This window comes from Dama dama, chromosome 5 (genome assembly GCF_033118175.1).
Source record: "Dama dama isolate Ldn47 chromosome 5, ASM3311817v1, whole genome shotgun sequence".
Lineage (NCBI taxonomy): Eukaryota > Metazoa > Chordata > Mammalia > Artiodactyla > Cervidae > Dama > Dama dama.
The window spans coordinates 28311112-28327094 of NC_083685.1; the positions used below are offsets into that span (position 1 = coordinate 28311112).

At 40.2% G+C, this 15983-nt stretch overlaps 1 protein-coding gene across 3 annotated transcripts in view; it reads right to left on the reverse strand.

Moving 5' to 3' along the window:
- Positions 1–3596: 3596 nt before the first annotated feature.
- The window catches only part of ZNF10 (zinc finger protein 10), a 34238-nt gene continuing 21851 nt past the window's right edge, over positions 3597–15983 (reverse strand). Inside the window, exons 1-5 of one of the 3 annotated variants that reach the window (XM_061142217.1) lie at positions 15839–15975; positions 13136–13225; positions 11384–11510; positions 11021–11116; positions 3597–6690 (exon numbers count right to left, since the gene is read on the reverse strand). In XM_061142217.1, coding sequence (XP_060998200.1) covers positions 5231–6690; positions 11021–11116; positions 11384–11510; positions 13136–13168 — 1716 coding nt within the window. In that variant the 5' untranslated portion in view covers positions 13169–13225; positions 15839–15975 and the 3' untranslated portion in view covers positions 3597–5230. Of the gene's footprint in view, positions 6691–11020; positions 11117–11383; positions 11511–13135; positions 13226–15838; positions 15976–15983 lie in introns of those variants that run through there. The other 2 variants (XM_061142216.1, XM_061142218.1) reach the window with 2 other exon arrangements.

A 15983-nucleotide genomic window follows, 5' to 3' on the forward strand; every position in this document is an offset into this window, starting at 1 on the left:
TTGACTTGAATCTTGTAGAAGGGCAGATTACCACACAAATAGTTTCGTTTACATGGATTAGGGGAACAATATCTGAGTATAACATACTGGTTTGTCAAGTAGGTTCTGAGCCATTTGGCGGAACTGACTTGAAGACAGAGTCTGGGGTAAATGCACAGCACATTAACATAGCTTAAGACAAACATTTCCATAAGAAAAATGTATTGGTTAACTCAAGGTCTGAGAATAGTTAGCTTCAGATGAAACCAGGTGTCATTATGGCAACACAGTATTTTAAGAGAAACCTCCTTTTAAATTTGTATAGAGAAGGAAAAAATATCACTAGTTTGTTTCCTCCTGCCTCTTAAGAGAGATAAAAATGTCTGACACTTGCAGCCTACTTCCTCCATTTGGAGACCTCTGGCCTTCCTGCCTGTTACCCTCTCCCTATTTTTTTGCCTTTTCATAACGTTCATGGAGTCCTCAAGGCAAGAATACTGAAGTGGTTTGCCATTTCCTTCTCCAGTGAATCACGTTCTGTCAGAACTCTCTACCATCACCCATCCGTCTTGGGTGGCCCTACATGGCATGGCTCATAGTTTTTTTGAGTTAGACAAGGCTGTGGTCCATGCGATCCAATTGGTTAGTTTTCTGTGACTGTGGCTTTTATTCTGTCTGCCCTCTGATGGAGAAGGATAAGAGGCTTATGGAAGCTTCCTGATGCGAGACACTGACTGAGGGGGAAACTGGGTCTTGTTCTGATGGGCGCGGCCATGCTCAGTAAATCTTTAATTTTCTGTTGATGGGCGGAGCTGTATTCCCTCCCTGTTGTATGACCTGAGGCCAAACTACGTGGAGGTAATGAAGATAATGGCAACCTCCTTCAAGGTGGCTGTACTATTCTATAATGCCCCCAGCAACCTATGAATGTTCCAGTCTCTCCAATTCTCAAAAACTAGCATTATCTTTTCTATCTTAGCCATGCTACCAGCAATGAAGTCCTACTTCCTGGTTTTGACTTGCATTTCCCTAATGACTGATGATGTTGAGCATCTTTACATGGGCTTGGTTTAATTGCCAAGTCATGTCCGACTGTGATCCCATGGACTGTAGCTTGCCAGGCTCCTCTGTCCAGGGTATTTCCAAAGCAAGAATACTGGTGTGGGTTGCCATTTCCTTCTCGAGGGGATCTTCCCAAACCAGAGATAGAACCCAGGTCTCTTGCATTGGGGTTTTCCTGCTGGCTCAGAAGGTAAAGAGTCTGCCTACAATGTGAGAGACCCAAGGTCAACTCCTGGGTGGGGAAGATCCCCTGAAGAAGGTAATGGCTATCTACTCCAGTATTGTTGCCTGGAGAAGTCCATGAACGAAGAGACTGGCATGGGGTTGCAAAGAGTCGGACATGACTGAGTGACTAACACTTTTCACTTTCTTTACTGACTGAGCCATCAGGGAAGCCCTTGCATGGGTTTACTGGCTACTTGTATGTATTCCTTTGTGAAGCATCTGGCAAATTATTTTGCACATTTTATCTTCTTACTATATAACTTATGAATTTTAAGGGTTCTTTGTATTCTGGATACAAGTTTTTTGTCAGATACACACATTGTTAATTAACACTAGTCTATGGTTTTAGTGTTATTGTAATTTAGTGTTAGTGTAATTAACACTAGTCTATTTGCCTTTTTATGTTCTTAATGGTGTTTCCAAGAAAGTCTTAAAGTTTTAGTATGTCCAATTTAGTTTTTCTTTCATGATTCATGCATTTTGTTCTATTTTTGTTTAGCCAAAGGTCATAAACATTTGCTTTTGTTTTCTTCCAGATATTGAAAAGTTCTAGCTTTTGCATTTTAATTTTGTGTTACATTTTGAGTTATTTCTGGATGTGATGTGAAATAAGGGAAGGGTTTTTCCCACACAAATATCGAGTTGTTACACCACCCTTCATTTAAAGGAATGTCTTTCCCACATTTATTTTGGTTCTCATGTCAAAAATTAATTAACAGTATTTGTGTAGGTCAATTCCTGAATTGTCTATCCTGTTTTATTGATTTATATCCACCCTCATGCCAACATTTTATTAGTATTTTTCTATAGTACACTTTGAAATTAGGTAGTGTAGGACGTTTAACTTTATTCTCTTTAAAAAATTTCTTTGGTTATTCTAGGTCCTTTGTATTTCTGTACAAATTCTCAATTAACTTGTCAATTTCTACAGAAATGCCTCTGAACTTAAAGATTAGCCTGGGGAGAATTACTCTCCTACTATATTGAGTTTTTCCATCCTTGATCACGGTGTATTTCTCCACTTATTATGTGTTTTCTGTGTTCCTGAATGTTTTTCAGCAATGTTTTATACTTTCATTGTATAGATCTTACTCAATTCATTAAATATACCTAAATATTTCATATTTTGTATCACTGCAAATAGGATGGTATTTCATTTACAAACCACTCGCTGCTTGTACAAATCAATTTTTGTATATTGATCTAGTATCCTGCAACCTTGCCAATTCTCCCTTTTAAAAGTTCCAGTTGATTACTTGTAGGTAAGAACTTTTGAAGAAAAAACATTCCATCACTGAAGAGACTGTTTTCCTGATCCTAAAAGGAATATATATTCTTTTGAAGAGATTTTGGAAAGAAAAGTACCAAAAAAGAGAAAAGAGAAGCAAACACCAATTCTCCCAATATGTAGGTTAACTACTACTAATCTTTTGACAAATCTCCTTAAAGTTTTGAGTGAGATTCATTTCAGTTGTTTGAAATTCATTTATTTTATATAGCTGAGCTTACTCCATATATTGACAATTATTTATCATGCTTTTTTCATAACATCACAACATTTTCCATGTTATCAAACTTTCTGTTTGTGAAACTTTAATGTCTATAAATAACAACTTTTCTATTATCCATTTTTAATATTGCAAATTTTACACTATTGTAAGTAATGCTTCAGTGATCATCTACAGACATACATTCCTTAGGGTGTTAATAACAGTAACATTATTATTATTATTAATAGCTAAACACATACAGTACTTCCTATGTGCCAGGCACTGTTTCAAGTACTTTACACATTATTTCACTTAATCCACACAACTACCTTCAGAGGTAGATACCAGCAGTATCTCCACTACACAGTTCAGGAAAATTGAGCCATGGGTTATTGGAAATTCTAAGAGGCACAGCTGAGGGGCTCTTCTTTTACACCCACAGAGAACCACTGCTTGTAATGAAAACCATTTTTGGTAGAACTACATTAAACACATGAATGGTGTGTAATCACTGAGGAGTTACTCAGCCATAACTGAGGCACCAGGAGGTTCTCAAAATGTGAGGGCTGGGCCAACTTGCTTCTCCTCAACTGCACCAGGAGGAATGAGCTGTGACCCCTCACTCCTGCAAGTCTCAGGTCTCTCAAGTCTAAGGAGCATTTCTAGATTTGTCCTGGGAGAGAAAGCAAGGACATCATCCTGTTGTTCTCAATAGTATATCATTCAGCAATCATTGAGCATCTAACATATGTACCAATATGTATTATTTGCCAGAAAATGGCAAATGATGGTCAGTCCCTTCTCCCACCCCTGCCCCCACCCCTGCCCCCTACACACACACAAGAGCCAGAATGAAACAGAGAATTAAAACAGGTTCTCTTTCTAAATCTTTTTTAGGTCATGGACTAAACAGAAAATATGAAGACTAGGATCCTCTCCCTGAAGGGAAAGCCTCTGTATAAAAGAGATTGCTTTTGCACACAAGATTAAAAGTTGTTTACTAATCCTCATAAATATATCCAAACACCCACTGTGGGTGAGTGATTCCTTGGGTGATAAGTTCTAATGTGGGTAAAAGGGAAGACATATGTGACTGGAAGGGAAATGAGAACTCAGCCAGTTCTTGCCAGCAATTGAGTCGGTTTAAAGTAAAAGAGAAACACTTGAGCGGGACAATAAAGTAATATTAATAATCACAGCTAATGTAATGAAACACTTCATACATGTCAGGCATATTCTGCACTGTTTGTATGTTACTCATTTACTACTCACCACAATCCCATGAGGTAAGTGATGTCATCTCTAATCTGCAGAGGAGGACATCTGTAATTCACACACAGAGAGGCCAGGCAGCATGCCCAAGGTCACACAGCAAGTGATGGACAGATTTCAACTTGGAAGTCCAGCTCAAATATACACTCTTGACCACTGTTTTCTTCACAAAGATATGAGACTACTTTGGAAGGAGGGTTGCCTTGAGCAACACTGTTTATTTTAGGAGCATACTTGTGCTAGGTATTGCCCAGGCACCCACTCCTGCTCAAATGGAGACCCTCTCTAGTGTGCCCAAGTTTGCCACTCTTTTAGGTCCCAACATCCAGAGAAGCATTGTGTTTTAAGCTCCCTGGAGCCTTTGGCAGCTTGTCCCAAGAAGCATAATTCTAAGGCTCCACACACACTTAGAAGTGATGGGAAAGTTTGCTAGCAGGAGGTTCTCAAGCTTCACTAATAGTGGAATAGAGAAACCAATATACTTTTTTAATATTTAAAAGTGTCTTCAAATTGTTACAGTGACATCAGCTAGACTATAAAACTTATTCATAATTCCATTATCTAACAACTCAATTTTGTTCATTTATCCATATATACGTTTTCAGTTCTTGCCCACAAGCAAATATATCTAACCTGGGTACTACTGGTAGTAAACGAGTTCTTCCTTCACCACTTTTCATTATAAGATCTTCCCTGCTGCTAGCCAAAGTATGGTTTATATCAGATGCATAAAACTAAATGAACTACAAAGTGTCCCAGGAGAGAGGGATGATCAAGTGAAAAATGGGATATTAATTCACTGGAATATCATTTTCTATTGTTTGTTACCATAACTATATCCATTTTTTATTCTCCTCAGCAACAGTTCTCATTTGTCTTTTAGAGGTAGTGCTCTCATTTGTTTTGAAGGAAACAAAGCTGGATTGCTTATCAACAACTCGCCTACCTAATGGTTCCTTCTCAGATTTTAGCATTTAAGGCTTGTCCATGAATACTCCCAGACCAATTACTTTTGTAGGAATTTGGGGAAAGAAGACAATTTGACATACTAAGGTGAAAATTTTGTGTTTTTCCCCCTCCAGGGCCAATTCTCTACTGCACAAAAGTGTAGGAACAAGACTGAAAGCAACTTCTCTCCTAAAGAATCTCTCAAGTGCTAAATAAAGTTATTGCTCTTTGGGAAGTAGTCTGTCTTTATGACATTAATATGCATTTTCCCTAATAAGATTTGTCTGGTATCTAATAACATTAGGGGTATTAACAAGTGTTGTCCCACACTGATTACATGTTAGGAACTGCTCTCCGGTGTGAGCTATTTGATATACTATAAGTGGAGAGTTCTGGCTGAAGATGATTCCACACTGATTACATTTATAGGTCTCATCTCCAACATGAACCCTCTGATGCTTAATAAGGTCATTCTTTCTAATGAAGGCTTTCCCACACTGACAACACTCATACGGTTTCTCTCCAGTATGAATTCTTTGGTGTACAATGAGGGCAGAACTCTGGCTAAAGGATTTTCCACAGTCATGGCATTCATATGGTTTCTCCCCAGTATGGGTTCTCTGATGTGAGAAAAGGTGAGAGCTTCGACTGAAGCATTTTCCACAGTCTTTACACTCAAACGGTTTCAGCCCAGTGTGAGTTCTGTGGTGGACAACAAGGTGAGATCTCTGGCTGTAAGACTTCCCACATTCACTGCATTCATAGGGCCTCACTCTAACATGAGTTCTCTGATGCAGAATGAGATGTGTGCTCTGTCTGAAAGATTTCCCACATTCAGGACATTCATAAGGTTTCTCTCCAGTGTGAGTTCTCTGGTGCCTAATAAGCCTAGAGCTGTGAACGAAAGACTTTCCACATTGATTACACGTGTACAGTTTGTCTCCTGTATGAGTTCTCTGATGGGTAACAAGGTGAGAGAACCAGCTGAAGGATTTTCCACATTCTTTACACTCATAGGGTTCTTCACCGGTATGAGTCTTTTGATGTCCAATGAGGTGAGAACTTCGGCTGAAAGATTTTCCACATTCCTTACATTCGTAAGGTTTTTCTCCAGTATGAATAAGTCGGTGCCTGGTAAGATTAGAACGCCAACTGAAGAATTTTCCACATTCCTTACATTCATAGGGTTTTTCTCTATGAGTACCCTTTGATATACCAAGGGATGTACCATGAGTAAGAGAACTGTTATCAGGGCATCTGTATGATTTATCTCCTGCTTGAGTTCTTGCAAATTGAATAAGGTGGATGTTTTGACAGAAAGTTTGACTGGATTCATTACTGTTGCTTGCACAGCTTTCCTGATGACCACTGAAAACCAAACTGTGTTTCAAATTTTTAGGATTTGAGTCATGTTTATAGAAATACTCTTGCAGTACTAGTTGAGCAGGCAGAAGACAGTTTCCCCTGTACTTCCTATTTTCATATACCCTCTCCTGAGGAAGTACTTTCTTTTGGGTGAATGCCACTTGCCTCAGATGTCTCTCCTGGCTGTCCTGGGGCCTGTCCAACTGACCACCACATGTCCAGACTTCTTCCAGTGACAAATACCAGAGATCACTCTTTGCCATTCTTTCCATTTTAACATCACAGGAGTATTTATCTTTAGAAATGCTCTTACTGAAAGTTGATTTAATTTCAACTGGAGTTTCCAAATCTGAAAGAAATGGAAAAGCCTATATAACTAAAAGAAGTATTAAGGTCAGAATGGTAGGATGTATGTAGAAAAAAGTATGTTAAGTCCTGTAGTGTTGCTTTCAAATACGGTTTTATAACTTTGATAGAGAAAAAGGGATAGAAGACTCATTGACAGGAAATGAGATGGGCTATAATATGCACATAAAAGGAGCAAAGAGAGTAAGAGAAGTCACAGGATTAGCTGTGACATGTGGGATCAAGATATTCAGTGCTGGAGTGTCAGTTTAGGAAATCCACAGAAGGGGCTGCACTGTCATTACCTAATCCAACTAATAATGATATAGGAACCTAATGTGTCTACTTGCTGCCAAGCCCTCCCCTGACGTGAATTCTTCACATTCCTAAACTATGAATGCAGCTCTATGTCAGGAAATGGTTCTTTTTTTTTTTTTTTTTTTTAGGAAATGGTTCTTATCTATATCACCAAAGCAGTGCAGAATAATTACAGGTCTGACATGGCGAACCTCTCAGAAAGGCTGTGTGATAGGCTGGAAGAGCAACTGCATAGAAGTTACCCAGCTTCTAACCTAAGTTTTCCCACTACTAGTGGTGAATTTAGACAAGGTACTAAACTTTTCAAAAATCATATTGCTTATCTGTCATCTAAGGACCTATAAGATTATTCTGAGTATCATATAAGGTAGGAGTTCATCACCAAAGCAGCACAGTTTGTAATGCTCACTGTTGTCATCATTCCCACCTTCTGTTTTGATTCCTTTGTTCTGAGACATCAAGACTTTATTAAAATTGACAGGACTAACAAAGGATATTAACTCAGAACCTACCTAATTCACATTCTCCTGGACTTTTCACCCTTCTGCTTATACACATGCATACTACTACAAGCTACTTTCCCTGGTTCAGAGCCTGTATTTGTTTCTCAATGCCTTTTGGCTAAAATGCTTGTTTCTGAAATCTAGGAAAAATCCACAACTTACCCAACACCACTTCTTCCTATATAAGTGGGGCAATACCTATTCTTACCTGACATATGGGGTGAATTGTGTTCCCCAAAGAAGATCTGTTGAAGTCTTAACCCCCAACATTACAGGTTATGACCTTATTTGGAAACAGGATCATTGCAAATGTAAGTAGTTAAGATGAAGTATTACTGGAGTAGGATGACCCTAATCCCATCTGACTGGAGTCCTTAAAAGAAGAGGAGAAGAGACACAGAGACAGACACACAGGGGAGGTCACCATGTGAAGCCAGAGGTGATGTGTCTACAAGCCAAAGGGCCCCTGGGGCACCAACGTTAGGCGACAAGGAAGGATCCTCCTCTGAAGCCTCAGGGCACACAGCCCTGCCCACATCTTGACTTCAGAGATGAGAAAAATAAATGTGTTGATTTAAGCCACCTGGTCTGTGAAACTTTGTTTTGGTTGCCACAGGACACTAAGACACCTGGTAAACAATCCCTGTGCCAGGCTCCTAACTGCCTTTTTTGTACAACCCAATCCCCATTCCCAGTCATAATTTTCAATCACAACTTTGTTAGTTATTTATTTCTTCCCCACCCTGATTTCTTTTTTTTAAAAAATTGTGATTAAAAAAATACATATAACATAAAATGTACCTATGGCTGATTCTTATTGATGTATTGCAGAAAACCACAAAACTCTGTAAAGCAATTATCCTTCAACTAAAATTTTTAAAAAATGCACCATCTTAACCATTTTTAAGTGCATGATTCAAGTATTAAGTATCTTCATATTGTGCAGCCATCGCCACCAGCCATTTTCATCTTGTAACATGGAAATGCTATACTGTTAAACAATAATGCTCCAATCTCCTCTCAACCCAGTGCTCAGCAATTACCAGTATATTCTGTGTCTTTATGATTTTGGCTACTTCAAGTACCTTATATATGTGGAATGATACACTATTTGTCCTTTTGTGACTTATTTATTTCACCCAGCAGACTGTCCTCAAAGTTCATCCACATTATAGCAAACTGCAGTTATTAAGGCTAAACAACAGAGTTCATTGGGCTTCCCTGTGGCTCAGTGGTTAAGAATCCGCCTGCCAATGCAGGAAATCTGGGTTTGATCCCAGGTCAGGAAGATCAACCTGGAGAAGAAAATGGCAACCCACTCCAGTCTTCTTGCCTGGAAAATCCCATGGACAGAGGAGTCTGGCAGGCTACAGTCCGTTAGGTTGCAAAGAGTTGGACATGACTAGCAACTAAACAACAAACAGCAATAGAGTCCATTACACTTACAAATACCTCTACCTTGATGAGTTTTGATAGACACATGCCATCTTTTTCCTCTCTTTCACTCCATGCATCAAAATCCCATGGATAAGTTTTTCAGACTACAAATGCCAGCTGGAAAATTCTAAAATGAACACGTATGATGAGGGTTGGGGCTGGGTATGGAAGGACAAGTCTGAGTAAAGTGACAGAAAATACAAATGTATTAAAATCCTAAAAATATTCCATGTATTCTGTAACATGGGAGATAACCCAGGTGAGTTATCTTAAAAATCTGTAGCACCCATTAATGAACTCATCTGAGTTTTTAAAGCCATCACTCATAATACTTTTCATTTTAATAATGAAGTTCCCATGGCTTGTAGATTCCCTCAAATTCCAGGTGATTAAGCACATATATGGAACTTTAGTGTTTCTTTGACAATAAATTTTCCACCAAAATGTAAACTGTTGGTTATACAGTTATTTTTGGATACTTGTCAACAGATAGACATCCAGGAAATCTTGCTAAACTCAACACAGGAATGGAAAAAATACAGACAGGAAAAAATAGGGAAATCAAAGGAAACAGAGAACAGTTTTTCCTGCCATGTGGCTCCAAAGCAGCTGAGGGATCAAGTACTTTCCAACGTCTAAGAGACCTTCCCTGAGACAGGTATTTGATACAGTCACCTACGAGGCCCAGTATAAAAAAGGTCAGAAACAATTTATGACATTTAAGAGTAGAAACAGGATTTCCCTAGTGGCACAGTGGATAAGAATCCACCTGCCAATGCAGGAGACATGGATCCAATTCTGGTCTGGGAGGATCCCAGATGCCACGGGCAACTAAGCCCATGCATCACAACTACTGAAGCCTATGTGCCCTGGAGACCATGCTCTACAACAAGAGAAGTCACTGTGGTGAGATGCCTGTGAACCACAACTAGAGAATAGCCCCCACTAGCTGCAACTAGTGCCAACACAGCAACAAAGACCTAGTAGAGCCAAAAATAATTTTTTAAAAAGTATAAACAAAATGAGAGCTCAGAAAACCTTAAGGAACCTGTACTTAACAAGTCAAAATGTTTCACAAAGAACAGGAGGTGAAACTTCTAGGATGACTGAGACTCTGGTTACATCACACGGGAAGCCTGAAATGCAGGGAATGCCTGGTATGTGTGGATGTGTCAGAGGGAAACAGCTGTGGAGGGTTACAGTGTGCCTGGACTGCACTGGGCCTGGGGGGCCATGGTACCCACAAGGCACAGGCAGGGGTCACGGGCAGGTGTCCTGGCTGCTCTGCCCCATGTGAAGTCGGCCATCGGCAGCATGATCCAGACCAGAACGGCTGGGCCGAGGAGAAAGATGTCAGAGCACTGAGCTTAGAAACAGAGGTCTGGGAAATGATCACTCAGTGGGAACAGAGCAGGAGGAAGATGGAGGACTGCCGTCTATTTCTTAGCCCAGAAGGCTGATCTGTTCTACACAGGGAAGTTGGGAAAAGGAATGATGCTAGGAATCCTCATAACGGTCTGCAAATTGGAGATGTTAAGATTAAAATGAATAGGAGTAAATTGAAAAAGAACATTAAATAAAGCTAGACGACAGTGAGAAAACAGGTGGTTTTGAGAGCAGCAATTCTGGGAAGGAAGAAGGGTTACGTCAACAAGGACTGGTGAGTTGTCTGTAGCAGTTTTTTTACCCGGCAGAAAACAAACCCAGAGCAGGAGTGGGTGGTGAGGTCCCAGAGCAGAGCTTACACAAAGCAGCAGAATGAAGGCTATGGGAAGGGAAACAGGACAGGGAAAGGACAGTCAAAGATGAGAAGTAATTCTATGATAAACAAGAGGGTGCAGATGCTAGAGCTAGTTGTAAGAATCAAGAAAGCACTATGAACAGGGCTGGAACCAAGTACATCCACAGAAAGAAAATTTTCATGAATGCAAATTGAAGTGTGACAAGATTGAAGAAGGCAGCTGAGCAACGGGGAAACAGAAAGTAAATAAACTCAGTCCTTGTCTTTGAAATGTGGAAAACTAGTGACCACTGTCACCAGTGATTCCTGCTCTGAGCAGTGGGTCTGGTCCTTACCTGGATGGGTCTCTTGGTGAATCTCTCTCTCCACCAGCCATGGCTCCTCCCCCTTCTCCAACCGCAGGATCACATCTGGTTTGGGAAGCTGATGCCCTGTTTACAGTGAAAGATAAAGTTACTGGGCAAGGGTTAGGAGTTCTGGGCTAGACACAAAGAAACATCCCAGTTCAAGCCCAACTCCTGACCCTGCAACAGTCCTGTGGGGGCTCTGAAGAATAGACAAGGTAGGGCTACAGAGGCAGCAAAATATACACTTCTTAAAATATACAACATATAATTATATACAAAATATACAACTTCTTAAAATTCAACAAATCAAAACAATTCCCTACCCACCGCACAAAGAGAGGTCGGTCTCACCTAAAGACACCAGGTTTCTGTAGTTTTCCAGCATCACATCTTTGTACATGATCTGCTGAGCAGTGTCCAACAGTTTCCACTCTTCCCTGGTGAAGTTCACAAGTATGTCCTTGAAGGTCACCAGTGTCTACAACATGAAGCAAATTTGAGCCTGATGTATATCTCTGCTCCCCCACTTTCCCAAATATTAACAGGAAGATTAGGCAGATAGCCCTTGGGTAGGGAAGGAGTATAGAACAGAATTTATTCTAGGAGTGAGTGCTATTTATGTTGACTTCTGGTCAAGCCCTAAATGGAATGGTATTAAGTATGCACTGTCTAGAAACCAGCTTCATGTTACACTTTAGGTTAAGAAACTGTCAGAAACACTCTCATTTAAATCAAGTATGTTGTAAACAGCTAAAGCAAGGAGAATCAGTTAATCTACACTTAAGTGAAATAATTAGAACCTAATACAAGGCAGGAAAAGAAGGGAAAAACAGTCTTGAATTCAAATACAACTTAACGCTTAAGACACCAATGTAGCCATGTTTCATTACCTCAAATAATTTCTAAAACATTTTTCTTAAACATTGGTAGGCATTAAAAAATGGAGAAGAGCTTATATTTTATAGTGACAAAATAATATAGAAGCAAGGTTTTTATTAGCCACATCAAAAAGAACTGTAGATGACACATAGAAGGAAAAAAACCCATTTGAATGATTGAGTGTTTTTCATCAAAGATCTGTGAAGATAAAAATATAGTGGAATAGTGGGCTTTTTTAATGTTGAAAGAAATGAACTGTCATGCAAGAATTTCAATACTAGGTGAAAATATCTTTCAGGAATGATGACAAATACCTTCTCAAATAAAGTTAAACAAACAGGATTTGTTACCAGCAGACCAGCTCTAAAGGTATGCTAAAGGTAATTCTTCAGGCAAGGAAAATAATACAAGAGAGAAATTTTACATCTCAGGAATGACAGATAAGACAAAGAGCAAATATTTGGGGACTTCCCTGACGGTCCAGGGATTAAGACCCTGGGCTTACAATGCATGGGGTGTGGGTTCCATCCCTGGTTAGGGAACTAAGATCCCACACGCCATGTGGCGTGGCCAAATTAAAAAGAAAAAGTAAATATCTGAGTAAATACTGTAGACTACTTTTCTTAAATCCCTCAAAATATGTAGGACAGCCCAAAGCAAAGGCTATGTTCTCTCGTGGGGTTCTCAATACACATAAAGCATGAGGGGGTCATCTAGGGGAAAAGCTGAGAGAGGCTGAAGGAGGGTTCCCCATCCAGTCACTCTGTCCCCAGAGGACCCACCCTCCCCCGGGCTCTTCCTGTCTTCGTTTTAGTTACTCCTGGATAATTACACAACTTATCCCCAAGCTCCTCCAGTCAGTCAGTCCCCAGGCAAACACTAACAAGCCAGCCCCACACCCAAGACCACCAGGGACCAGAGAATCCCTCAAAAAGGCACCGGTATCCCCAGTTCTGTCATCATCTTTGAGGGAGAAAGCTTGCTATGTGCTCAGTTCCTCACTATGGACAAACAGCATCTCATCAGAATACTTGATAATCCACACATTTCTGTTCAAGCTGTGTTTCTTTGATATGAAAGGAAATAAAACAACTATAAATAAAGCAAACAAAATAGTGCCAGTCTGCAGGGGAAAGTGTCTGACACATGGATCCCTTAAGAACCCTTAACCAAAAATGGATTCCCAGTTGGAAAACAAAAAAGAATGAAGGCAGCCCAACTTACGTGGGACCGGGCAGTTAGCAACTCAGCCTCCATGCCCTCCTTGTTCCTGACAGAACTTCCTGAGAAGCAGGAGATATCGAGCAAGTGAAGCTGTGGGAAAGGAAGAAACTTGAGGAGAGGTGCTGTGATCAGGGGCTTGTTAATCAAGAGCCTAGATTCCCTCAGACTAGCTGCATGTACCTACACACCACACAGCGGACATCAGATTGTTCCAGAAATACATGTACAGTGACCAAAACCCCCAGGAGTAGGAAGAAAAGAGCTCCAAAGACTGCCTCCGCTTCACAATCTCTAGACTTCTGTGTTAAATTTTATTTGGAATTGAATGGTTCTAATACTATATTGAATCCTCTCTCTTAAAAAAAAAAATCTCTTTTATCATTCAAGTATAGCTGATTTTCTACGTTGTGGGAGCTCCAGATGTACAGCAAAGTGACTTAGTTATACGCACACACACATATTCTTTTCCAGATTTTTTTCCCTTATAGGTTAAAAGGAAATCATACCATAGTTGATTGAAATCATATGTCTATGTCTGGTTTATTTCACTCAGCATAATGTTTTTGTCAACTACAAATTGGCACTTGTCATCTACCTCTACAAAGATTAAGTCATATGCTGCTGCAGCTGCTAAACTTCAACACTCCCTGAAAGGAGTTCAGGGTGGAAAGCAGAAATGAGGTACTCTATGCTTGGTGGGGGCAAAAACTGACAGGAGACATCTTCAGTTAGCTATTTTTCAGGAACAGATTTAAGGAGCCCAATTCTTGTTTCTCTTCATATCTAGAAAGCACCGAAATCCTTCATGTTGATGATTGTTCCTTGTGACTAGCAAAAGCTTCACCAGACTAGCAGAAACCTTTGGGAAGATATGTACTTGATTGCATGCATTCCCCCTTCACCAAAATCACAAATATACTGACTTTCCCCCGTGCTTCTTTGGAACAGTTTCTCAGAGCGAGCTCAGATGCTGTCTCCCGGGCTCCAGTCCTTGTTTTGTCCCAAATAAAACTTAACTCACAACTTTCATGTTATGCATTTTTTCAAGTTGACATTTTGGTTCATGCAAGTTGTAGCCTGAATCAGCATTTCTCTCTTTTTAATGGCTAAATAATACTCCTCTGTATAGATCCACCACATTTTATTCATTCATCTGCTGATGATTATACCTAAGAGTGGAATTTCTGGCTCATATGATAACTTTATGTTTAGCTTTTGGAGGACCCACTGAACTGTTTTCCATAGTGACTACATCATTTTACTTTCATACAAGCAACATACAAGGGTTGCAACTTCCCCACATGCTTGCCAACACTTGTTGTACAATCTTTTAAATTATATACCATCTTAGTAGACAGTTAACTTTAGTTGACACCCCTAATGTGACTAACACTCTTTTAGCTAGCATTCTGGATGGGCTTCCTTAGGTGGTGAAGGGGTAAAGAATTTGCCTGCCAATGCAGGAGACATAGGAGATATGGGTTTGATCCCTGGGTCAGAATATCCCCTGGAGTAGGAAATAGCAACCCACTCCAGTATTCTGGCCTGGAAAATTCCATGGGCAGAGGAGCCTGGCAGGGTACAGTCCATGGAGTTGCAAAGAGCGACTGAGCATACACACACATTCTGGATGACAACTTGTCTTCCCTTTTACTTCTTTTTTTTCTTTAACAGTATATTCTGTATGTGAAGTATAGATAGAACTTATATTTGTCACCTTCCCCATATACTTTGGGTGGGATCTATGTAATTTTGTTGTCAACCTTTTTGTCAGCCCCTTGAGAAATGTCAACCTCTTCTTTGACATTCATACCAGATGTTAGATTATGTACAAATTTGATAGCTTTAAGTGCTCTAGCGTCAAGAGAAAACAAAAAATATAATAATTATGAGATGAGTCTGAAAAATAAAACTAGTTTAAACACATACACACTTCCAGTTAAACTATTTGATTAAAACAACAAAAAGAGAAAACTCAACAACTGAAGGAGCTAGAGATGCAGTTTTTTTTTTTAAAAGACCAACATAAACTTGTTCGATTTTAAACACCGAAAATACTAATATGACACGCAATTCTGAGAAAGATAAATGATAAAATAATTTCAATAAGTAAAAAGTTTTAAAATGAATATTTCAGAGTAAGAAATAGAAAATGGTCCAGCTCTTTTTGCTACGAAACTTATTAAAAGTAGACCTATTTTATTAATGCTTGCAGCATATAACTTTTACAGTATCCACGACTAGAATACAGTAATATATATATATATTTCAAAACCAATATAACCACGTTGAATTTCTTTTATGAACGTTAACACATTCACAGTTAAGAAATCTCCTCCTCTAACAAAAAAAGAGCATGATCAGATCACGTTTAGCAGACGCTGGAAAGGCTAGCTGCAAAAATTTAAACCTCTGGCCTCAGTTGGGAAGAAAAAGGAAACAGGAACAGAAGAATCGTTATTTCTCATGTCTGAGACTATGCGGCTCGCACTCCCCAGAACCGTCCGGCGCAGCGGGCATCAAGGTCCAATCCCACCATCGTGACCGCGCGAATCCAAGAGGCTCCGGGGATAGCTCAGCCCAGGAAGACCATAGGGAAGAAGCATTGTTGGTGAAACGACCGTCCACCTCAGGGAAGAGGCGAGCAAACGGCGGTGCCCGGTCCGCTAGGGAGCAAACCATGTCCAGCCCTCCCGTGCATACCTACGATCGGCACCTGCAGGCGCAAAAGAACCGTCACAAAGGCAGCGGCTCGGCGAGCTAGCCCACAGCCGGGCTCCCGCGCCTCGCGGGTCCACAGGGCAGGCGGCTGCAGCGCGGGCCCCGCCCGGCCTCCTGCTCCTGCCCC